The sequence below is a fragment of the Nomascus leucogenys genome, chromosome 13 (assembly GCF_006542625.1).
Source record: "Nomascus leucogenys isolate Asia chromosome 13, Asia_NLE_v1, whole genome shotgun sequence".
NCBI classification, from domain to species: Eukaryota; Metazoa; Chordata; class Mammalia; order Primates; family Hylobatidae; genus Nomascus; species Nomascus leucogenys.
Window position 1 is genome coordinate 16,396,023 of NC_044393.1, and position 23,610 is coordinate 16,419,632.

The window sequence follows — 23,610 nt, forward strand, 5'->3', positions numbered from 1 at the left end:
CAAGGTGGATGGATCACTTGAGGTCAGGAGTTCAAGACCAGCCTGGCCAACATGGTGAAACCCCATCTCTACTAAAAATACAAAAAATTAGTTGGGCGTGGTGGCGTGGCAGGAGAATCGCTTGAACCCGGGAGGCGGAGGTTGCAGACAGCTGAGATCATGCCATTGTGCTCCAGCCTGGGCGACAGAGTGAGACTCAGTCTCAAAAAAAAAAAATAAAAATAAAAAACTATCCTGAAGAACAAAAATAGACTACTTTAGTTGAGTGGGGGAAAGCCTCACCCAACTGAAGAAGCGTCTACACCTTCACACCTCATTCTTGGCAGGGGCCGAGGAGAGGACAGGCAGGCAGAAGCCAGGGAGCTGGCGAAGTGAAGAGAGGGACTCTTCTAGACCCAGCCAGAAGGCTCAGATGCCACCCTGGGCTATCACTTTACCATTCTGAGGCTCAGCTCCCACCATCAAATAGGAAGAATGGTCCCTGCCTGACTTTCAAACAGGAATGAGCCTGTGCCCTGAAAATGTGTGGAGGCGTCAGGGTCCGCCGGCTAGAAGTGTGTCCTCCAGGTCTGGGCAGCTTCCCACGCAGCCCATTTCTCTGGCCTAAGGACAGCCAAAGCCTAATGAGAGATTTTAGGTGTTGTTTTAAAAACAATTATGGTGAAATACACATAAAATTTATCATCTTAGCCATTTTAAAGTATCCAGTTCAGTAGTGTAAACTATATTCACACTACTATGCAACCTATCTGCTAAACGAACTCTTTTCATCTCGCAAAACTACAACTGTCCCCATTCAACGCCATCTCCCCATTCTCCCACCCCACTCTCACCCCGTTCTTCCACCCCACTGTCACTCGTTCTCCCACTCCGCTCTCACCCCGTTCTCACCCCGCTCGCCCACCCCGTTCTCACCCCACTCTCCCACCCCGCTCTCAGGCCGTTCTCCCACCCACTCCCACCCCGCTCTCACCCCATTCTCCCACCCCGCTCCCACCCCGCTCTCACCCCGTTCTCCCACCCCGCTCTCACCCCGTTCTCCCACCCCGCTCTCACCCCATTCTCCCACCCCGCTCTCACCCCGTTCTCCCACCCTGCTCTCACCCCGTTCTCCCACCCTGCTCTCATCCCATTCTCCCACCCCGTTCTCCCACCCACTCCCACCCCGTTCTCCCACCCCGCTCTCACTCATTCTCCCACCCTGCTCTCCCACCCCACTCTCACCCTGTTCTCCCACCCACTCCCACCCCGCTCTCACCCCGTTCTCCCACCCCGCTCTCACCCCGTTCTCCCACCCCGCTCTCACCCCGTTCTCCCACCCCGCTCCCACCCCGTTCTCCCACCCACTCCCACCCCGCTCTCACCCCGTTCTCCCACCCCGCTCTCACTCATTCTCCCACCCCGCTCTCCCACCCCACTCTCACCCCATTCTCCCACCCACTCCCACCCCACTCTCACCCACTCCCACCCCGCTCCCACCCCATTCTCCCACCCTATTCTCCCACCCACTCTCACCCCTCCACCCCATTCTCCCACCCACTCTCAGCAACCACTCTTCTACTTCTATGAGCTTGACTGCTCTAGGGGACTCGTGTTAAGTGGAATTGTACAATATTTGTCCTTCTGTGGCTGGCTTATTTCTCTTCGCACAATGTTCTCCGGGTTCATCCACGTGGTAGCCTGTGTTGGAATCTCCTTCCTGATCGGGCACAGTGGCTCATGCCTGTAATCCCAGCATTTTGGGAGGCCAAGGCAGGTGGATTGCCTGAGCTCAAGAGTTTGAGACCAGTCTGGCCAACATGGTGAAACCCGTGTCTACTAAAAATACAATGATTAGCCAGGCATGGTGGTGGAAGCCTTTAGTTCCTGCTACTCAGGAGGCTGAGGCATGAGAATGGCTTGAACCTGGGAGCGGGAGGCTACAGTGAACCGAGATCATGCCACTTCACTCCAGCCTGGGTGACAGAGCAAGACTCTGTCTCAAAAAAAAAAAAAAGTCTTTATTAAGACGGATGATATTGTACCACGGACTAATTAGAGATTGAGGTCTCCTATGGCAGGCGTGGTGATCTCCTCTGGTCCATCCAGCCAGGCAGCAAATGTCTTCATCGTGGAGCAGATAAGTCTGTCTCCGTAACAGCCCAGCCACTGCCTCAAACAGCGCTTCCCAGCTGATGACCCTCCGTTACATTTCCTCACCAGCTGATTAGGAACTACATTAACTTTTCTAGCTGAACAGGATGATTGGTTTCCAGATTAGATTACACAGCCAGCATCTCCTTGCTTCAATATGTGGCACAGTCGATAATCTTTAAATAATACAAGATCTTGCAGGGAGAAATTCAGCTCTTTTCCCCCTTATTAATGCATAGAGGAAAGAAAAATACCTAAAAGTAGCCAAGAGTCAGCTCAGCCCTGGTCAGAATCCTCATGTGAGTGTAATGTCAGAGCCCGGGACCTGCACCTCTCAACAGCCCTGTAAGCAGGGCAGGGGTGATCACCCCCTGATGATGGACAGGAAAGCCTGGGTCATGTGGCTGATTTGGGGACTCCAGCCCCATCTCCTGCCCGGCATTCTTCCCCCGCTAGAGTCTCCGACAAGACACTCTGTCCCGCTTTTCTGAGCAGTCAGCCTAGAGCAGGCTGAACTGGGGGCTTTCTGTCCCCCAGGGGACACTTGGCAATGTTTGGAGACATTTGTGGCTGTCACAATTGTGTGTGATGGAGGGATGCTGCTGGCGTTTAGTGAGCAGAGGCTATGGATGCGGCTAAACGACTTGCAACGAACAGGACAGCCCCCACCACAGAGTTTGATCTGGCCCCAAAGTGTCCGCAGTGGTAAGGTTGGAAAGTCCTGGCCCACCTTGATCCACGGGGATCCTGGCTGTGGCGTGGGGAAGTCAGGCAGAGCCAGCCAACTCACAGCAGAAGGGGTACATGGGAACAGGAGAAGGGGACGAGGACTCAGGGGATGGGCCCACGTGACTGGTGTTCATTCATTTCTTGAACTTTGTGCAAGACACTGAGATTAGAGTTGACCTAGAGAGACACGGACTTGGACCTCATGGATGAGACAAGATGTGAACAAGTGAACAGAGAGGGCCACTTCCCCTGGTGAAAAATGCGTGAAGGAGATGCAGCGGTGGCGGGACCAGCAGAGAGGGGTGGTGGCTCCAGAATGGTGCTCAATGGACACTTAATGAGAACCAAGTACAGAAAGGAGCAGGTCTTGTGACCAGCCAGAGAGCAAGTGTTCTGAGGAGGGGGAAGATGGAGTACAAAGGCCCTGTGCTCAGAATGAGGGCAGTGGGTCCCAGTCACAGAGAGGTGACCGGTGTGGCCAAGGGTGGTGAGAAGCACCGTGGGCACGGGCAGCCACATCACACAGGCAGCCACTGGCGTGGAGAGGCAGGGAGTGGGCCCAGGGTGTCACCTTAGGTGAGGACATCAGCTGCAGGCAGAGTCCCCACCCCCTGCAGTAGCTGGTCCACACCAGCTCATCAGGCATGAATGCTTCACTAGTTCTGTTTCGTGCCATCCTCCAAGGAGCCCTTGTAGGGTAGGCACCATCCCGAGAAGTTACCCAAATGGCCGGGGCCACACATGTGCTCAGGGGTTTGCACCTGAGCCATCTGATTGCAGAGTCACAGCTCTTGGCCGCTGGGTTACGAAGTCCTGCCCCATGCTCTGTTGGTGTGGCAGGAAGGGTACCTCCGGGACTCTGGACACGAACACGGTGAGAGTGACGGGGAGAGCAGGTAGTGTGGCTTCAGTCCAGGAGAGGATTCATACAGGGTTCGCAGACCGCTTCTGTGAAGAGCCAGAGAGTAAAGGTCTTGGGCTTTGTGACTCAGCCCTGCGACTGCAGAGGTATAAGCGAATGCAAGCAGCTGTACCCAGTGGAACTGTATTCACAAAGACAGATGGAGGCCGGCCTGGGCCCTTAGGCCATGGTTTAGGGACCCCTGAGTCTAGAGCTGGGAGATGGAGGGTGGAAAGAAGCAAAGCACCTCACTCATGAGCCGACTGAGACAAAATGAGTGGAGAGGACACGCTGGGTCTATTTCCTGAGCCTCTCGGGGCAGGACCTGCTCGGCACAGGGTGCATCCTTGGCACTTTGTGTACTTGCATCGGGAGACTAAACCGAGGGAGGGAAGTGCCCAGGAGAAAGCTGCCCTGCGTCAGAAAAGGCCCAAGGCTCTGCTGGAGAGGGGAGGCCTCTCCCGGCCCTTCAGGATCCTTTGGCCCTTGTGACTGATGCAAGGTGTCTGAGAACTGAAAGATAAAAACAAAACATCCCCCAAGAGTGGGGGTGGCAAGACCCAGGCCATGTGGGAAGAGAGCCCTTTCCTCCCTCCTTCCACCTCCTTCCGCCACCACCTGCCTCCAGCTGGTCCTCTTTGGTCACCATCTCGGGGTCACTTGGGATCCAACAAAACCTGGGCCACTAACTGGCTCCAGGCCCTTCTCTTTAAATGAGGCACATCTGGAGAAGGATGACAATTGCAGTGCGTGCGTGCTGAAGCCAGACATGCGTCAGGTGGGCAGAGGTTTTAAAACAGAAAGGAGTGGCGGGGGCTGTGGCCAACAGGGAAGACAGTGGGCAGCCAGAGGGGCCGCCCATCCCCGGCCCGTCCTGACCATATGGAACTGTGAGCCCATGAGACATCTGTTTCCTTTCTGGAAGCTGGAAATCTGGATCCCTACATCACCGCCACCACCTCCCCTTTTTCTTTAATGTCACCAACTCAGATTTGTTTTTGAGACATAGAAGATACAGGCTACCTGGGGTGTCACTTCAGCCTGCACACCTGAGTTTTCAGCATCGGGGCGTGTGCAAAAGCCCCCTCAGCCTTGTCGCTGGCCCACCTGGGTGTAGCACCTGCCTACCACCTGGTGGGCAGCCTCCAGCTCTCTGGGACTCGAAGCTAAGTGGCTTCCCCAGTCCCCATCCATTTCTACCCAGAGACAGGCACTGCAGGTCCCCTTTTTCCCAGTTCAAATCAACATTTTTATGTCTATGATGCTTTTTCTCCTTTTAATTGAGGTGAAGTTCAGGTAACATAAAACTCACCATTTTGACAATTGTATACAATGCAGAGGCATTTAATAGGTTCACAGTGTCGCACACCTCTACCTAGTTCCAAAACATTTCATCACCCCAAAAGGGAACCCCGTCCCCGCAAAGCAGTCACTCCTCACTACCCTCTCGCCCAGCCCCTGGCAATCACCAATCTTCTTCCTGCTGTTATAGATTTACCTATTCTGGGTAGTTCCTATAAATAGAATGTAACAATACGAGCCCGCTTTGCGTCTGGCTGCTTTCGACATTCATCCGCACTCTAGTGTGAATCAGAACCTCGCTCCCGGTTCTGGTCGCATATTCCGTTGTACAGGTGATGTACTGCCATTTGTTTACCCGCAAGCAGCTCTCGCTTGAAATCCTCGAGTCAGTGGCTTCTTGGCTCCAGGACTTCCATCTTGCCGGTGTGATCACCTCGAGGCCCTCCCCTGCGGTCCAGGATCTGCGAGCAGGCGGGTAGATTTCACGACCCCTCGGGTCGCAGGCAAAGCTGAGCCTCATGCTTGGAAGCCTGGCCCTATCTTGATGAAGGACCCACTGCCCTGGGAGCCTGGCCAGCCTTTCCCGCCTCCCTAACTCTGCCACTCCTCTAATGCCCACAGAGTACAAGGCCAGCTACGTCCGCAGTCGCTCTATCCGCTCAGTGGCCATCGAGGTGGACGGCAGGGTGTATCACGTAGGCCTGGGTGATGCCGCCCAGCCCCGAAACCTCACCAAGAGGCACTGGCCAGGGGCCCCTGAGGACCAAGATGACAAGGATGGGGACTTCAGTGGCACTGGAGGCCTTCCCGACTACTCAGCCGCCAACCCCATTAAAGTGACACATCGGTGAGTGTCCAGGTGGAAGTCAAGGGTGAAGGGGACAGGACAGACCTCGGCAAGGGCTTCCCACACCTCTTGGGCCCCTGGCTGGTCCCCCTCCACCTCCTCCGAGCCACACGTGATCCCTTCTCTCAAGCAGGTGCTACATCCTAGAGAATGACACAGTCCAGTGTGACCTGGACCTGTACAAGTCCCTACAGGCCTGGAAAGACCACAAGCTGCACATCGACCACGAGGTGAGTGGAGAGCAGGAGAGGAGCGTGCTCCCAGCCACCACGGGCCTGGCAGGACCCCCAGCTCACGGTGGGAGGGCAGTGAGGCCAGACCCAGGGAAGAGGCTGGAGAGGTGAAGTGAGGTCCCCACAGATTCCTCAACCCAGGGATAGGCGTCAGTCCCAGCATGAGACAGACAGCTTCCTGCCCAGGCTGTCTGAGGGACGATGGCTTAGCCACATTGTCCCCCTTTTGACTTACAAGAAGTCTGTGCTACAGTGAGGCCTTTCATCAAGCCCAGGGGAGACACTGGAGCCCTCAGTGGGCTCAGCGGGTTCCTGCGCAGGCCAGGCCAGGAAAATGACTCAGTTCCCTTGCAAGGGCTGGCTGGAGGAGAAGGCGGGCTTCCTTCAGCAGGCAGAACAAGTACCTCCTCCCCACCCAGACATGCCGGTGCTGGCCCTGGGGCCCGGGGAGTGCAGGCTGCCGCTGCTGAGCACAGACACGGCAGCGTGGGGGCAGTCACCAGGCCAAGCCTTTGTTTTCCAGCCTTGAAGGTTTCAAGGCCTCCTCTCCTTCCCCTCCCTCAGATTGAAACCCTGCAGAACAAAATTAAGAACCTGAGGGAAGTCCGAGGTCACCTGAAGAAAAAGCGGCCAGAAGAATGTGACTGTCACAAAATCAGGTGAGGGAGTAGCAAAGGGACCTCCCTAAGACCCCACTCTCCTACAGGACAGTTCAGTTCATCCCCTCTCGTGATTGACCCCTTTGATTTTTTTTTTTATCTTCTCCCCTCATGGCATTAAAAAAATCCATAATTTACATCCCTATTGTCAGCCAATGTGGCACACGGAACTGCTCCTCAGCCAGGCTGGCGCCCAGATTCCAGTACTGCTAGCAAGAGACCCGTGCTGGCTGTGCAGAGCCGGATCCAGGCCGGAAAAGTGCCTCTGCCGATTGCCCTTTCAGAAATCCCCCACGTGGTTTGAGGTCCATGTTCCCGGCTTAGGGGTCCCCTGGCCCAAAGGACTGAACTCTAGAATAGCTCTGTCTAATAGAACATTCTGTGCTGATGGAAATGGGCTATATCTGCACTGCACCACACGTGGCTGGTGCATACTTGAAATTGTGGCTAGTGTCACTAAGGAGCCAAATTTTTTATTTTGCTTAATTCAAACTGACGTAGCCACCTGTGGCCAGTGGCTCCCATACTGGACAGCACAGCTGTAGAAGCCCTGCTGTCTTTCCAGAAAGTGTTGCAAAACACAGGCTCTCCTGTGTTGACCCTGACCAAGTGTGAGTAGGCAGGGTGGTGAGGGAACCAACCTCAAGATGCTGCGGCTTTGACATGTAAAATTAACCATCAAAAAAGAAAGGAAAAAGGATGCTGAGGCTGATGCACCTAAAGCCAAGCCCAGCTTCTAGTCGTGGCTAAATTACAATTAACCCTACCTGCTAAAGTCTAGCAAAAGTCCAGGCAGAGTCCTGGCTCATGCTTGGAGAAAGAAGCCACTCAGGCAGGTACCTGCTGCCCTGAGGATAGGGTGGTACCCTCCCCACCACCACCCCAGAAGGAGGGACAGGGGTGGGGCAGCAGCAACACACGGGAGTCCCAGAAATCACAGCTTGCACCTGCCAGCGCAGCCCTCGGAGCCACTCCTGAAGCCTGGGGCTGGGGGGTCTGTTACAGCTACCACACCCAGCATAAAGTCCGCCTCAAGCACAAAGGCTCCAGTCTGCATCCTTTCAGGTAAGAGCAGCTTGAGGTCCTGGGGAAGAGATGCAGAGGCCTGCGTGAGGAGGTGGCCCTCCCTTAAGCTAAAACACAGAAGAAAAGGAAAGAAGTCCAGGCCCTTCCCTGGGAAGTCCACGGTGGCCCTGAAGAGGCCTTACTTCCCAATCAACGCTGAGCAGGCTTCCGACGCCCCCTTGTGGCTAAATGCGGTTGCCGCAACTCCACCAAGCAGGGCAGGACACAGGAAGGAGGGGAAAGGGGTGTCAACAGCAGTCCCAGTAGCTGCCTGGTTCTGTCCCCAGCTTGTGCCCCCTTGGGAGTTAAAGTAGAATGACAAGACCCATGTTCTGGTCCCGGCTCTGCCTTGGATCAGCACTGGGACTTGGGACCCTGAATTGCTATGCCCGTGGCTCTCTGTTGGAGAAGCCTCAGCGCAGCCCTTAGGTGGACAGGAAGAGCAGAGACACGGGGTCACTGATCTCTCAGAGGCCCAAGGTGTGTGTGGCCCTCTGCGTCCATAGGAAGGGCCTGCAAGAGAAGGACAAGGTGTGGCTGTTGCGGGAGCAGAAGCGCAAGAAGAAACTCCGCAAGCTGCTCAAGCGCCTGCAGAACAACGACACGTGCAGCATGCCAGGCCTCACGTGCTTCACCCACGACAACCAGCACTGGCAGACGGCGCCTTTCTGGACACGTGAGCAAGCCCAGGGCAGAAGTGGACAGGCTGGGGCCCAGGGGGTCAAGAAACTTCTCCACTTAGTGACCCAGATCTCTCTCAGAAAGGGGGTCCCCAACACCAGGGGTCCACGGTGCTCGGGACAGCCTCTTGGCATTTGGCGAACTGGTTTTGAGGGCTGTCCCTGACAAGAATCACTGTTGGCAGATGGGGTCTCCTCCCGCAGTCACTCAGGACATGCTCTCTCTTCCTTGGCAGTGGGGCCTTTCTGTGCCTGCACCAGCGCCAACAATAACACGTACTGGTGCATGAGGACCATCAATGAGACTCACAATTTCCTCTTCTGTGAATTTGCAACTGGCTTCCTAGAGTACTTTGATCTCAACACAGACCCCTACCAGGTACAGACAACCCGAGCTAGGGAGATGGGGGTGTGGGGTACACCAGTGCTGCCAGGTAGGCCCCCCCAACCTCAGGGAAGTGATGATAAATTGTCCAAGTCCCACTGAGTCCCTGAGCCAGTGGGAGTAAGTTGTGAAGCTGCTGAGATTGAGGGTTCCGTGTTCAATCAGCCTATTTTGCCTCCATCACCCTGCGTGTGTAATATATATGGCTTCTTCCCTCTGACTTAACATGCAGCATTCAACCAGGTTTTGCCGGAACTTGTGAAGACTCCTAAAACTGTCAAGCTGTAGAATCAAGCCAAATATTACCCACTGCAGGACCTACATGGACCACGCAGCTAATGTAACAGTAATACACTGCACCAAGCACTCTGCTAAGTGCTTCCGTACAGTAAGCCATCTAAACACACGTGACTCAAGTGGCCCAGGACCACACAAGACCAAAAGGAGCAGTGGCATGTCTGGTCATCAGAACATGTGGGCCCTTGTACAGGGACAGTCACTACTGAGCTCCAGCACTAGAGCTTTCCTGTACTGTGGCCTTGGTATTGCCCAGGCTTCGACCTTTCAAGAAAAGCCTGAAATAATTTTTTAAATGAAATCTGATGTTTAAATGTCAGCAGCACAAATGCTTTAATTACTATATAGGTGTCCAGTCTTTCTTCTTAGATAGGTTCACCCTCATACTTTACCAAAGGGGTAGGTGAAGTCCACCACCGGTAGCTCCCAGATTACACAAGAACCCAGGCCACTTACCCGTCCTTTCATCAAATGGCTGCTTTGCAATCAGGAGGAGCTGAGGGCCCCTGAATGAAGGCTGCTGAGAAAACCAAGACTTGGAAGGCTTTCTTTCCAAGCTTGGGAAGTTTCCTGACCAGTGGCTGCAGAACTCCAACGTTAAATACACAGACATGGTTTTTATTCTCCTGAGTTTTCATTCTCATTAAGAGAGAACCTGGTGGGACTCGAAGCCAAAAAGTCACCTAACTCTTCCAAACGCTGGCTCTTGCAGAAGTTGGAGTAAGCAGGTCACCAGCCCCTAGCACCTTCCACTCGCTACCTGCCTGAAATATGTCCCCTGGCTGGTAGAAGAAGGGCAGGGGGAGAGTCCCTGTACTTACCTTGTTGACAGACTACCTTTTTTGCAACTAGCTGATGAACGCAGTGAACACACTGGACAGGGATGTCCTCAACCAGCTACACGTACAGCTCATGGAGCTGAGGAGCTGCAAGGGTTACAAGCAGTGTAACCCCCGGACTCGAAACATGGACCTGGGTGAGTAGGCACCCCAACATGGGGCCCTTGGAGAGCAGGGTAAGCAAAGGAAGGGACTCAGGAGGTGGTGTCTACCCCAGTAATGAGCCCGAAATCACCAGGCTTTGGGAGGTGATACAGTTCCAGACGAGTCATGAGAGCCCCTGTCCATAGCAGGCAGATGACCTTTGACAAGCTGTGCTTCTTGAGAGAGGAACATCTGCACCAACTGCCCAGGAAACACACGGAATTCCCTCTCATTTCATTTTCCTCCCTTTTGTTCACTCATGCATTCAACAAACATTTCCTGATAACTTGCACCTGAAACCATGTTGACTAAAGATGACCCCATCCTCACTGACTTGTGTGGAGTCGCTGTTGTCCTAAGAAGAGCAGTCCACAGCGGGAGGCCTCTTGCTTGTATGGAAAGAGTAAAACTGGATGGTAGAATCCAGTGTGACTGGGGAACGGTACCGCTAAATAAAACCAGGGTCAGACCTTGAACTGAGTCCTGAAGAGTAGGACGCAGTCGACCGCTGAGAAAACATGGAGGGCTGGCGTTCCAGGAAGCTTAAAGTGTGAGGAGCAGAAAGCAGCTCAGGGGGTGCAGCCAGCACAACTGAGGCCAGTGGAGAGTGGCGGGAGGGTATCGGGCCACCCTGTGCGGGGCTTCCTAGGCCACGGTAGAGTTTAGATTTCATTTGAGGTGTATCAGGAAGCCAATGGAGGGTTTTAACCTGGGCACCGACATTGCCAGGTGGAGAATGGGACTTTATGGGAGAAAACAGCGAAGATGGTCCGGTTATCCAGGGAGAAATGGTGGTGGCTTGGACTAGAGGTGGGAGCAGTGAAGATGATGGATTTCAGATTCAGGTGGTGAAGCCCCCAGAATGGGAGGTGCGGGATTAGGAGTCCCAGCTAAATCCTGCGTTTTGTTTGGGACAGGACAAAATCTGCAGTTTTAAATTTAGAATGCCAACTAGATAGATATTTTAAGATGAAAAAAGCTAAACAGGCATGGTTGCTCATGCCTATGATTCCAGGGGTTTGGAAGGCTGAGGTGGGAGGATACTTGAGCCCAGGAGTTCAAGGTTACAGTGAGCTATGATAGCACCACTGCACTCCAGCCTGGGAGACAGAGCTGTCGCCCCATCTCTAAAAATAAAAATATATATATATATAAAAAAGAAAACAAAGCTAAAAGAAAAATGAAGTTCACTTACTAGTGAGAGAGAGTGGCCTAAAACAAACCTTTGGTATTTGAAGTCCCTTGGGGAAGGGACTGTGTCTAGGAGGATGCCTAGAGTTCATGTCAGGAAAATGGCTACACAGCTTGGGAGGAAGAATTTAGATGCTACAGTCGGCTCTAGTTATGAAGAGGGAAGAGCTAATGTGTTTACAGAAGATGTTGCACTAATACTTCCTGCTAAGGAGCCTGATGTGATCACATTTTTACTAGTAGCTTCCTAACCTCTGCCACGCAAGTGCTGCTACTCTTGTGATCAAAGTGCAATGACATATTAGTCACTGTGTGCCAGGCTCTGTGCTGAGCATTTTACATGTGTTAGCTGACAAGCTTTTGAGGTGAATCTTCTTATCCTCATTTTATGGAGTAAAGTGAACAAGGTGGGCTGACCCCAGAGCCCACGCACTTGATCCTGCCACATCCTCAGGAAAACTTCCCCAGGGCCCAAAGGGGAACTCCCTCCTGCACTTGGTCAGAGCTCTTGGCTTTCTGTCCTCTGTTCACACATCTTCATGCCCGTGTCTACCTCCCTCACCATGACTAAGGTCAGCACTGAATGAAGCCATCAGGGTCCTGAAACTGATCATGGTGACACTGGATTTTAGGCAATCTACAAGGCTACCTAGGAGACTCAGGGCAGGTTCCCCTCATAGTTCAGTCTACTCTGAGTAGGGAACACTATCAGCATCATGGGATTGTGACAAAAAAGCATAAGATGGTTTTCTGGTGTGTTGGGGTTGTTTTGCCTTAACTATCTGCTCCTGCTTTGTTTTTTCATTTCTCCTTCATTTAGGACTTAAAGATGGAGGAAGCTATGAACAATACAGGTATTTCGTTTTATTATTAAAGCCTAAACAAAGTTCTCCTATCTTGGCCCATCCTTCAGTCTCATCTCTGTGAGTCTGCACCTGTTATGTTGAGAAACTGCCCTTCCTCTGGTCTGCCCGAGACCAGGATCACCCACCAAAGATCGGTGTCACCTAGGAGACCTTCTTTGTATAGTTCTTTGGGGACTTTTTCTTTCTTGGTGATGGTTAACATTCATTCTCCTTTTGACACTTGAAAACTTAGGCAGTTTCAGCGTCGAAAGTGGCCAGAAATGAAGAGACCTTCTTCCAAATCACTGTGAGTTGAGGAACCAGCTTACAAATAGAGATCTGGTTCTAACTGCTTCATTTTGCCAATGCTATTCTATTTGCATGCCATTTCTTACATACCACCCTTCATTTGTTCTCATGATGAGGGTAGGGGGGAAGTACTAATGCACATCTTTCCCTAAGAAAACACTTGAATCCATTTCATGTTTTAGATTAATGCCTTGTCCAGTACACTGCTGTTTTCGCTATAATCTGTGCTTGGTAAACTTGAGCTATTACTTAGAGGTTGAGAGGCATTTAAATATTATAAATTGCTAGGCATCTTGAAGGCTGTGGCTGCAAAAGTGCTAACTGGTATACAACATCAGCAGTAGGATGGCCTCATTAAATGGTTTCCAAAAAGCCCACGCTACAAACTCTCACTCCAGTGCCATTGGAGGCTGGCAGGGACTAAAAGACTGGCAACCTGGAAAGTTCACCTCTATTCTAAAGGGAGCGGGCCAGTTTGCTCCCCGCAGGAATGGGCTGAGATCTGCCAGATTTTCTAATTCATCTACCAAATCCAAAAATGCAGGTTATGTGTGAGAATTATCATTATCATGCAATTTGACATTAAGTTAACCATGTGGGCAAATTATCCCCCTTGGTGAGCTGCCACTTGCAACCTCTGGTCTACTCATTTCTTCCTTTATATGCATATAATCCTGTGTGGTTTTAATAGGACATTAGTAACAGGCCACCTAAGCCTTTCTTCGTTGCTTCTAGAATTAAGGTACAGAATCTTTACATATCACAATCTCCTTAAGCCACTATTCTATCCAGAGCCTTAAATGCCATCCTTGCCAGGCATTGAGTGTATAAGTAAACAACTGAAAATTGAGGTGACTAGGTGGTAGCAATCCCTTTCTAAGTAACCTAGAAATATTCATTCTCAGCAGCCTTGAAGCAAAGCTTCCTCAGCTATGGGACCGATTAGGAAGTCATGATAAAGACCGTAATAGCTAAGGCTAAGATGAGTTTGTTTTGTTCTTTAGGGGACAACTGTGGGAAGGCTGGGAAGGTTAAGAAACAACAGAGGTGGACCTCCAAAAACACAGAGGCATCACCTGACTGCACAGGCAATGAAAAACCATGTGGGTGATTTCCAGCAGACCTGTGCTATTGGCCAGGAGGCCTGAGAAAGCAGGCACTCACTCTCAGTCAACATGGCAGATTCTGGAGGATAACCAGCAGGAGCAGCGAGAACTTCAGGAAGTCCATTTTTGCCCCTGCTTTTGCTTTGGATTATACCTCACCAGCTGCACAAAATGCATTTTTTCGTATCAAAAAGTCACCACTAACCCTCCCCCAGAAGCTCACAAAGGAAAACGAAGAGAGAGAGCGAGAGAGAGTTCCTTGGAAATTTCCCCCAAGGGCGAAAGTCATTGGAATTTTTAAATCTTAGGGGAAAAGCAGTCCTGTTCTAAATCCTCTTATTCTTTTGGTTTGTCACAAAGAAAGAACTAAGAAGCAGGACAGAGGCAACGTGGAGAGGCTGAAAACAGTGCAGAGACGTTTGACAATGAGTCAGTAGCACAAAAGAGATGACATTTACCTAGCACTATAAACCCTGGTTGCCTCTGAAGAAACTGCCTTCATTGTATATATGTGACTATTTACATGTAACCAACATGGGAACTTTTAGGGGAACCTAATAAGAAATCCCAATTTTCAGGAGTGGTGGTGTCAATAAACGCTCTGTGGCCAGTGTAAAAGAAAATCCCTCACAGTTGTGGACATTTCTGTTCCTGTCCAGATACCATTTCTCCTAGTATTTCTTTGTTATGTCCCAGAACTGATGTTTTCTTTTTTAAGGTACTGAAAAGAAATGAAGTTGATGTATGTCCCAAGTTTTGATGAAACTGTATTTGTAAAAAAAATTTTGTAGTATAAAAGTATTGTCATACAGTGTTCAAAACCCCAGCCAATGACCAGCAGTTGGTATGAAGAAACCTTTGACATTTTGTAAAAGGCCATTTCTTGGGAGTTTTTTGGTGTGTCTGTTTTTTTTTAAAGTATTCAAGATACTACCAGTCAACATCTTTTTGGAAGAAAATGCCTTGGGTTTAGAAGATTTCTTAAAAGGGGAGTAGATGGTTGTAGATTGACTAAAGTCTACCATACTTCAAGGGACTACAGGTAAGTCTCATAGTATACCAGCTTTGGTACTTCATTTTTTAAAAGTATTAATCAATTGCAAAGAAATTCGCCTTGGCCAACCCTTCGTTGTGTATCAGGTAGTCTAACCTGATACAAGTAGTTGACAGATTTCAACTATCACCAGTCCAACCCATTTCTCATTTAACGGATGACCGAGATAATCCCTAAAGCACCCACATTTGTTTCAATGCCCCAAACAGGCCAAGGCTCCCTAGCAACTCCCTAGTGGCGTTTTTTAACTTCTTAGAAACTGTTACCATTATTTGAAATAGGCTTCCTTAACCTCCTTTACCCTTAATCCAACAGGGATTTAAAAAAAAAAAACACACACAACTCTTTCTTTAGGCTCCAATTTTAAATAGAAACCTTTATTTACAATGACATCCAAAATGGTCAGCAAAGCAGTCACAGCTCACCATCCCCCATAAGTCATTTCATGTGGTTTCGATTCTTTGCAGGATAAAGAATAATTTCTATTTTTTTAAGCAACATAATGTAAACTTGATTGAAACTGAATTCATTCTCAAGAGTATAAGTCAATTCCTGAGAATTTAAATATTGCTCTCATATTTTATTCTTCGAAATTCCATATATTAGGAAGAGAGAAAACACCCTGCTCGTTTATTAACAGTGTGCCTTGGAGTTGAAAACAATAAATCAATCCTTGAGGTTTTGCTCCTAGGAACCTAATTGTGAACAAAACTCACAGCTTCTGCAAATAAAATGGGAACTGGGCAGGCATACATGTAACTGGCAATCCATGCTGTTTACTTTCAGCTGCACCTACCTCTGGATCAAAGAACTTCTAGGACATCAAGCCAATTATCTTCTGTAATACCCTACCCCTAATATGGATACCCCCAACACACCTCAGATATTAAATACTGATAACTAAGTAGCACTGTTATTGATATTTACACCTTTCATTCAATCCAGATAAAGTTTAGAAAAGTGGCATCATAATATGAACATTAACAATGTAACTTGCATTTATTTTTTAAAGGAAGAAACATGTATCTCCTTTATATCATTCTGACCTTTATAAAATATATATTTTTTATTTATATATCTTTGGATTCAGCAAAAAAAAAGTAGGTACTGGAAATATCCCACATTCTAAAAGCAGATAAAAAGATTATACTGCTCACCCAACAGATACCAAGGTTTGAAAAAATGGGGGGTGCTGGAGTGTGAGGAGAGGTAGACAGCAGGAGTACAAAGAATTATCTAAAAAAGATAAAGGGTAATACAGGTAAAAACAAATTGTCTCAAAGACTGCACCTATTAAAAGAAAATCAATCAAAATCTTGAGTTTGCACCAAATGAACAAGTAGAAAATATAAAAACTTATAATAAACTTCATTTTTCTACTATATAAAAAAGGGAGTGCTGCCTTCCAGTTAGCCTGGAGCCAGGTCTGAGGAAAGGATTGCAAAAAAATTTTTTTTTTTTGTTTTTAATAATTTTTTAAAGTCAAGAAAGATAAGAGCACCATTCTATTTCTCCCCACACACATAACTTAAAGAAGGATTGAGCTGAAAAAGAGACAGACTGACTTGGTTGTACCTCTGTCTCCAAACAGGAGAGTATACTATCTGATAAGCACAGGCCACTACAATGGAAGTTTTTGGATTTACAATCTTAGATATATTTTGAACTTGGTAGGGGAAAGAGGGCAAACTCATAATTGTCTATACTGCTTTGAAAATAAGATCCACTCTAGTGGTGGGTCTGGAAATAATCAGGATTCACTTACTCGTAAGCATATCAAAGATATTAAATGATCTTACCTTCGGAGACATCTAGAAAGATTGGCTAAATGTGTGAAATTCTTAAAATTAACTGGCTCTCAATTATTGCTAGAAAATGACACCAAGGCTAGCAGAGACCTCTGAAATTCATATTCAGAAACCCAATTCCTTCAACTATTTGAACCCAATGAAGTAACCCAGATAAAGGGAATTAAACTTGATTTTTCCTTTCCTCCCAACTGACTAAAACAGGTGTCAAAGAGAGGCAACAGCAGAAAGTGGCAGGGGGCAGAAGAGGGAGGGGTTTAAAAGGTGCTCAGATTGTAGCTCTGAATCACAGTAAAACTGGCTGTTCTGGGTACTGAGTTCCTTAAGAAATAACAGTGACACTATTCTAATCCACAGGGACATAATGAAAGCATCACATTAGTAGAATGAGGGGACAGCTGAGCAGACACCAGAAACCACACCAAGGATTCCACTCGAGATCTCAATGTGGGATTCAGGTCTTAGCAACCAAAATCTGAAAACGCTCCTAAAGGGGATGAAAAGGTAACATAATTGAACATACACAAACACAAAACCCATGAGTTGCTATTATTTCGGACTGCTTAAAATCCAAAAGGTCCTCTTCAAATTGCTTGATTTTTTTTAATTCCTGATTTTTTTTTTTTAAGTTTATTTCCCCATATCTATTCTTTCCCCCCCAAATTAACAAAGTGCTTAGTTCTGGTAGAGGAATTTTTAAAAAATTAAAATGCCTACATCTAAACAAATAATCTCTTTAAAAAGCATTTAGATTAAGAGATTGAAAAGAGCGAGGCATCTAAGGCTGGGGGGTGGGGAAGGAAAGGCTGGGGAGCACTACCCCTCCCCCAGGCCACAAAAGTCAAGGGCTGTCTCTTCCACTGGTAGCCTCACCACACAGCTCACTGAAATCAACAATGTTAAATATTTAGCTTCACAAACTCTGTAAAAATGAGTTGTTGTGACCTACAAAAAAAGGTATATACATATTTTACATAATATGATATCTTAAAGGTCATATTTACAAAAATATCTATTCACAGAAACACTGCGAGATTCTGATTCAGAATGCAGTACCTGGCCTTGGGTTTTCAGAAGTTTATTTTCAAAAAGCATTATTGCTCTACCATATAGGCAAAGGGTGACACCAGTACTTTAAAAAAAAAAAAAAAATCGTAGTTCTTGTCTAACACATCAGTGTAGGCAAAAACCAGGAATGTGTTTCACTATTCCCTCAAGACCTCAAGAATATTGCATTTATCCATTCTTTTTAAATAAAGTGCACTCAGCTGCACATTAGCATGTGAAAAGTTTGCTACTGCTGCAATTAAATACTGTCATCTCATTTCCCTTCTGCAAAGCCATTTGGACATCCATGACAGTTCCTGGAGGTGAAGTATTACAGGACATGAACGGCAAATGAAAACCTTCATTAGGAGAAAGTCTAGGACAAATAATAGGGACAGAGCAACTCAACACCATCAGTAAAGGACAATTCAGAATCACCAATTCCACTGGACAAAGGGTCAACACAGAACTACTTGGTAGTGACAAAAACACCTGAAGGCTGGGACTATGCTCTTTGTCCAATACTGCAACTAGAGAAACCAGATGTTCTAATCTCTCATCTCTCTTGATTCTTCCAATGTTCTCTGGCCCACCTACGTGTATTTAAGAGATTTTGGCTAGCAAGGCAGAAAAAAAGTGACACAAAAGTTTTATGATCAGTAACACTCCATGTCTCCAGAATTATATCCCTAGGAGGTGGAATGCCAAAAAACATTTCTGTTTTGAACACCATGATACACAGCAGGAGGAGGGGAAAAAAACACGTAGATATTGCCCTTCGGCTTAAAATCCAGTCCTGCTCAAATGACATCACTTAAAATACCCTTGACGGAGCTCAAAGCTGGTCCTTTCTTCAAAGATGGATGCCTGGAACAATGATTCCTTCCCAATAATCCTAGAGTAGTGTCATTTGTACAGTGGTTTCCTTAAGAGGTCCTGGTGCAGAGATGTCAGCAGTATTTCTGTCAGCAACCAGAAAAAAAAAAAAAAAAACTTGAGTAAAACACATGCTTTGCACAACAAAAAAAATACCCATGTCCACATTCATGGCTTACAGTGCAGCTCTAGCTGAGTGACTGAGGTTCCTGACATCCCATCTTACAATGCAGCTCTGACTTACCAAAAGTATCCAATGGCCCAGTGCCTTCAAACCAAGTTTTTTCAATTACTGTATTTTAAGTTATACATTCAAGTTAAAATATACCTAGGACATTCTGATTATAGCCGAGGCTTTAGTTCTATCCAGAGAACAAGAAAAACTTTTTGAAAAAGGTAAGGAATCGATCCCATACCTGATCAGGACCCATAGGCATGCCAGACATGGGCATGGGGTTCATGTTCATCTGTCCCATGTGACCACTGCTGCCATTCATGTGCACCATACTATACACTGCAGGATTCCCCTGGTGGGCAAACTGCTGCTGGGAAAAGGAGCTGTAAGTAAAGAAATGGTAATATTACCTCTGGAAGTCACTTTAGCGACAAAGGGCATGCCCACAGAAATTACAATTGTGTCAAACATTGCTATACTTAAGCTGAGAATGTTAGAGAGAAAACTCCCTGACAGCCTGTGATCCATTTTTCACAGCTTTCTATACTAGATACCCTAATAGATATGTGTGCATGCTTGAAGGACTCTCAAAATGGACAAGCCAAATAACACACCTTCTAATATGAACCCAGTCCTTTCAATCTCTCCATCCAAAAAGGCTTGACTGAAAAATACATTCAGTTCTTGGACTTCTGGGACTAGGATGTGACTAACTTTGTAAGTCACTGTTCTTTACCTGTTCCTGGCCAAATTTCCTGATGGCCAGCCCTTCATTTCTGAGGACTGATAGATGGATGCAGCCTGTGGGTGTTGCATCATGGGATTCTGGGAGGCACCCATTCTTGACGACATCATTGCATTGGAAGGACTAGACACTCGACCAAAGGCTGGATCTGGTTGTTGTCCCATTCCTTACAAAAATAAAACAGAAGAAATAAAAATGCCCAAATGCCTTCTTAGAATATCAGATTTCTGTAGTAATTTTTTTTTGAAAGGGGGTGGTGGTGGAGGGAAGTGATAAGTATAAGATACAGAGTGCTATAAGATGCTACCCCCCAGGTATTCTAGATTCTCACCAAGATGACAACTAGAGTAACAGGCTTACTACAGAAAGGAGCACCATCTGGATCACTGAAAGATCAGTTGCTTCAATGGGCTTTCTGTAGAAAAGGGACTCTATCACTCAACTCACATCACTCCATCCCTCTTTAAAGGGCAGGGGAGTTATAATCCTCAGATGACAGGGCTCCCCAGTAGACACCTTTATCCCCACCATGTTCCTGGAACCTCTCAAAGGCTGAACTGAAGAGGTATCTGCATCTGTAATTAATAATAAATCCAGGGCCAGGTGCAGTGGCTCACGCCTGTAATCCCAGCACTTTGGGAGGCCAATGCAGGCAGATCACGAGGTCAGGAGATTGAGACCATCCTGGCTAACATGGTGAAACCCTGTCTCCATTAAAAATTAAAAAAAAAAATAGCTGGGGGTGGTGGAACGCACCTGTAGTCCCAGCTACTCGGGAGGCTGAGGCAGGAGAATCACTTGAACCCGGGAGGCAGAGGTTGCAGTGAGCCAAGATTGCACCACTGCACTCCAACCTGGGTGACAGAGCAAGACCCCATCTCAAAAAAATAATAATAAATCCAAGTCACCAAGAAAATCACCTTAAAAGCCCACAAAGTGCATTCCTCTCACTGACTTGACCAAGCATTCAGAGATTAGAGACTTCTACTATACTGGAACATATAAGAAGGGGCAAGGGGACAACTTTGCAGTGTTTCTTCCAGAGTTTGGGGACTCTTAATGAGTGGGACTGAAAAAAACAACACCTGAAAAAAATACTCAACTATGACAGGATACACCTGTCTCAATTACCTGTGTGCTGCAGCATTTTTGTTTTCCAATAGTTTAAATTAATTTGGTTTTCCTTGTGAAGTAAAGAGGGAGTGAATCGTGTTTTTGTCTTTCATGTGCAACAAATGTAGTGAAGCTTATGTCCTTAGTAATGTTAACTTGGGGAAGGCATATTTTCACTGTCAAGATTTACCATAATTTGGTTGATACGGAAACTGTTGTGGTGGAGCTTGTGGCATTGCGGGTCCCGCCAAAAGCCCATCCATGCTGGGGGAAGCAGTCACATTAGGAGGTGGGCTGAAGGCCTGAGTTTGCTGCTGTTGCTGCTGTTGCTGCTGCTGTTGCTGTTGCTGCTGCTGCTGCTGCTGCTGCTGCATCATCATAGCCACCCTCTGTTGTCGGAAGTGATGACTTAGCAGCTCTCTGCTGCGTTGGGCGACCATTTGAGCATTAAGAAAACTCTGCTAATACCCAAGAAAGAGTGCAATTACATATATATAGCAAGTTGCATACATACAGTACCCCCACAATACACCAGGTATAAGACAGAAAACACCCAGGGCCTTTTTTTTTTTTATTTTTTAAAAAAAACAGGTCTCACTCTGTCGCCCAGGCTGGAGTGCAGTGGCACGATCTCGCCTCACAGCAACCTTCGCCTCCCAGGTTCAAGCAAGTCTCCTGCCTCAGCCTCCCAAGTAGCTGAGATTACAGGTGTGCACCACCACTCCGGCTAATTTTCGTATTTTTAGTAGAGATGGTGCTTCACCGTGTTAGTCAGGCTGGTCTCAAACTCCTAACCTCAGGTGATCCGCCCGCCTCAGCCTCCCAAAGTGCTTAAATTACAGGTGTGAGCCACTGTGCCGGCCAAAACATACAATTCTTTACATAAAAGCTTTCTGACCTGGCGCAGGGGCTCACGCCTGTAATCCCAGTACTTTGGGAGGCCAAGGTGGGCGATCACTTGAGGTCAGGAGTTTGAGACCAGCCTGGCCAAAATGGTGAAACCCTGTCTCTACTAAAAATACAAAAACAAGCCAGCCGTGGTGGTGAGCGCCTGTAGTCCCAGCTACTCGGGAGGCTGAGACAGGAAAATCCCTTAAACCCAGGGAATTGGGGCTGCAGTGAGCCGAAATCATGCCACTGTACTCCAGCCTGGGCAACAGTGACTCTCAAAAAAAAAAAAAAAGCTTTCTGGCTATTACAAGGGGAGGGAGGGAGAACTGAAGAAGAGGGACCTGAAAATTATTTGGGGTTAAAAGACAAAAGACGACACACTGTCAAGCTTTAACATGACTAGAAACATTCCACAAAGTGAGAAAACATTTAGGGGTGGAATCTGAGGACAAATTTTTCAGGAACTATGAAAGACAACTACAGAAAAATGAGAATTCAGTGTGTTGGGGTGGAGGGCTGAAACATGAAGCCAAAAAAAAAATAAAAAGATGGGGTTATACTCAGATAGGCAGAGGTTCACCCCAGAAAATCTTGTACTTTCTTTAAACTTTCAGAAAGAGGTAAGGGGCAAGGAGAAGCTATTTGGAGGTTCAGAAGGTGACATAACCGAAGTACGACAAGGAAGCTGATTTCGGCTCTACTAGCTACAGATCATCTCCAAAAAGCAAACTTTTATCATCTTTCTGTAGGGCATTCTAGCTCAGCTTCCACAAGATGTTTTATTATCAAGAAAATGTAAATATCAGTACTTCCAAGTAGGCATAAGACAATAAAAATTGAGCATTTCACAGTTGTTTTTTAAAAAACAATTATAAACAATATTTCAAATCACAGTAGAGGATTGTTATGTGGTCATCTGCCTCATACACATTAAGAAAACCCCTCAATACTGTCTCCACCACTGGCTGGAAGTAGAAGGGAATTTTAATATCCCCTCCTACTACAGGAAACAGGTCATCTCAGAGGCTATCACTGAGAACAGGATTATGTATTCTTTATTTTCTTCTTTATAATTTCAGAATTTTACCCAGTGTGCATGTTGTTTCATAATCCAGGAACAGAGGAATATTTACAGATTTATTATTTTAAATTCCTAAAAAGCCAAGTGATAGCTGTTCTCACAGTACAGCAACTGATCACAAAGGGAACCAATTAAAAAAACACTTATCAGTAGTTTTAATGAAGAAAGCTCTCTCCCTCCTCTGATTCCTCCCAGTCACCAGCCAGAGAGAAGAATGGAAGAGTTGAAAGTCTTTAATGCGACTGCTTTCTTACACAAAAAATTCAGAATTACCTTCATTTGTTTAACAAACATTTACCGAGAGCCAACCACAGGCCAAGCCCTGTCCTGAGCACAGAGCAATGCATGCGGAGAGGCTCATCATCCTCACCTGGGAGCTCACCTGGGGCTGCATCATAGGCCTCATCACCGCAGCACCACCAGCAGTAGGGTTTTCCACTTTCAATTCAAGTGACTGTCGGCTCTGATTCAAAAACTGAGGTGAGACAAGTTGGTTAGAATGCAAGTAGAGCACGTCAGTCTGCCAAAACAGCTTTCCAGACCCTCAGCACCAGCCAATGAGGTAATGATATCTCCAAACACAATAACCTGGCTAAGTCACATCTAAACTGAACCAGTACTTTCACACTGCAAAAAGGTCAATGTTGAAAAGTCTTTGGCTAGCATATGATGGGCTACTGTTTGGCACTGGGAAAAAAAAGTAAAGTGCGATTTTGCAGCTTAAAGTATATCTTCACACCTGTAATCCCTGCATTTTGAGAGGCTGAGGTGGGCAGATCACTTGAGCCCAAGAGTCTGAGCTCAGCCTGGGCAACATGGAGAAACCCCATCTACAAAAAATTAGCCAAGAGTGGTGGCACACTCCTGTAGTCCCAGCTACCTGGGTGGCTAAGGTGGAAGGATCACCTAAGCCTGGGAGGTCGAGGCTGCAGTGAGCTGTGACTGCACCACTGCATTCCATCCTGAAACCCTGTATCAGAAAAAATAATAATAAATAAATAAATTATATATATACACACACACACACACACACACACACACACACACACAGCAGAAACTCAAAAGCTTTATAGTCAGGCTCTCTCTGGGATTATTCGGGCACATGGGGAAATACCTTTAAGTTGATCAGAGGAATTCTGAATAAACTCCATTAGC

At 47.3% G+C, this 23,610-nt stretch overlaps 2 protein-coding genes across 16 annotated transcripts in view; one reads left to right on the forward strand and one right to left on the reverse strand.

Moving 5' to 3' along the window:
- The window catches only part of SULF2 (sulfatase 2), a 130,223-nt gene extending 115,669 nt beyond the window's left edge, over positions 1 to 14,554 (forward strand). For 5 of the 8 annotated variants that reach the window (XM_030825251.1, XM_030825253.1, XM_030825258.1 and 2 more), the window contains 10 exons: positions 5,687 to 5,912; positions 6,043 to 6,142; positions 6,710 to 6,804; positions 7,810 to 7,869; positions 8,376 to 8,545; positions 8,786 to 8,928; positions 10,084 to 10,207; positions 12,226 to 12,259; positions 12,504 to 12,557; positions 13,564 to 14,554. In XM_030825251.1, the coding sequence (XP_030681111.1) occupies positions 5,687 to 5,912; positions 6,043 to 6,142; positions 6,710 to 6,804; positions 7,810 to 7,869; positions 8,376 to 8,545; positions 8,786 to 8,928; positions 10,084 to 10,207; positions 12,226 to 12,259; positions 12,504 to 12,557; positions 13,564 to 13,594 (1,037 nt within the window). In that variant the 3' untranslated portion in view covers positions 13,595 to 14,554. The remainder of the gene's footprint in view (positions 1 to 5,686; positions 5,913 to 6,042; positions 6,143 to 6,709; positions 6,805 to 7,809; positions 7,870 to 8,375; positions 8,546 to 8,785; positions 8,929 to 10,083; positions 10,208 to 12,225; positions 12,260 to 12,503; positions 12,558 to 13,563) is intronic. The other 3 variants (XM_030825255.1, XM_030825256.1, XM_030825257.1) reach the window with 1 other exon arrangement.
- Positions 14,555 to 15,075: 521 nt separating this feature from the next.
- NCOA3 (nuclear receptor coactivator 3) overlaps positions 15,076 to 23,610 on the reverse strand; it is a 148,979-nt gene continuing 140,444 nt past the window's right edge. The window contains exons 19-23 of one of the 8 annotated variants that reach the window (XM_012511967.2): positions 22,838 to 22,930; positions 20,674 to 20,941; positions 19,362 to 19,536; positions 18,867 to 19,008; positions 17,590 to 18,536 (exon numbers count right to left, since the gene is read on the reverse strand). In XM_012511967.2, the coding sequence (XP_012367421.1) occupies positions 18,525 to 18,536; positions 18,867 to 19,008; positions 19,362 to 19,536; positions 20,674 to 20,941; positions 22,838 to 22,930 (690 nt within the window). In that variant the 3' untranslated portion in view covers positions 17,590 to 18,524. Of the gene's footprint in view, positions 19,009 to 19,361; positions 19,537 to 20,673; positions 20,945 to 22,825; positions 22,931 to 23,610 lie in introns of all 8 variants that reach the window. The other 7 variants (XM_003252905.4, XM_012511966.2, XM_012511965.2 and 4 more) reach the window with 7 other exon arrangements.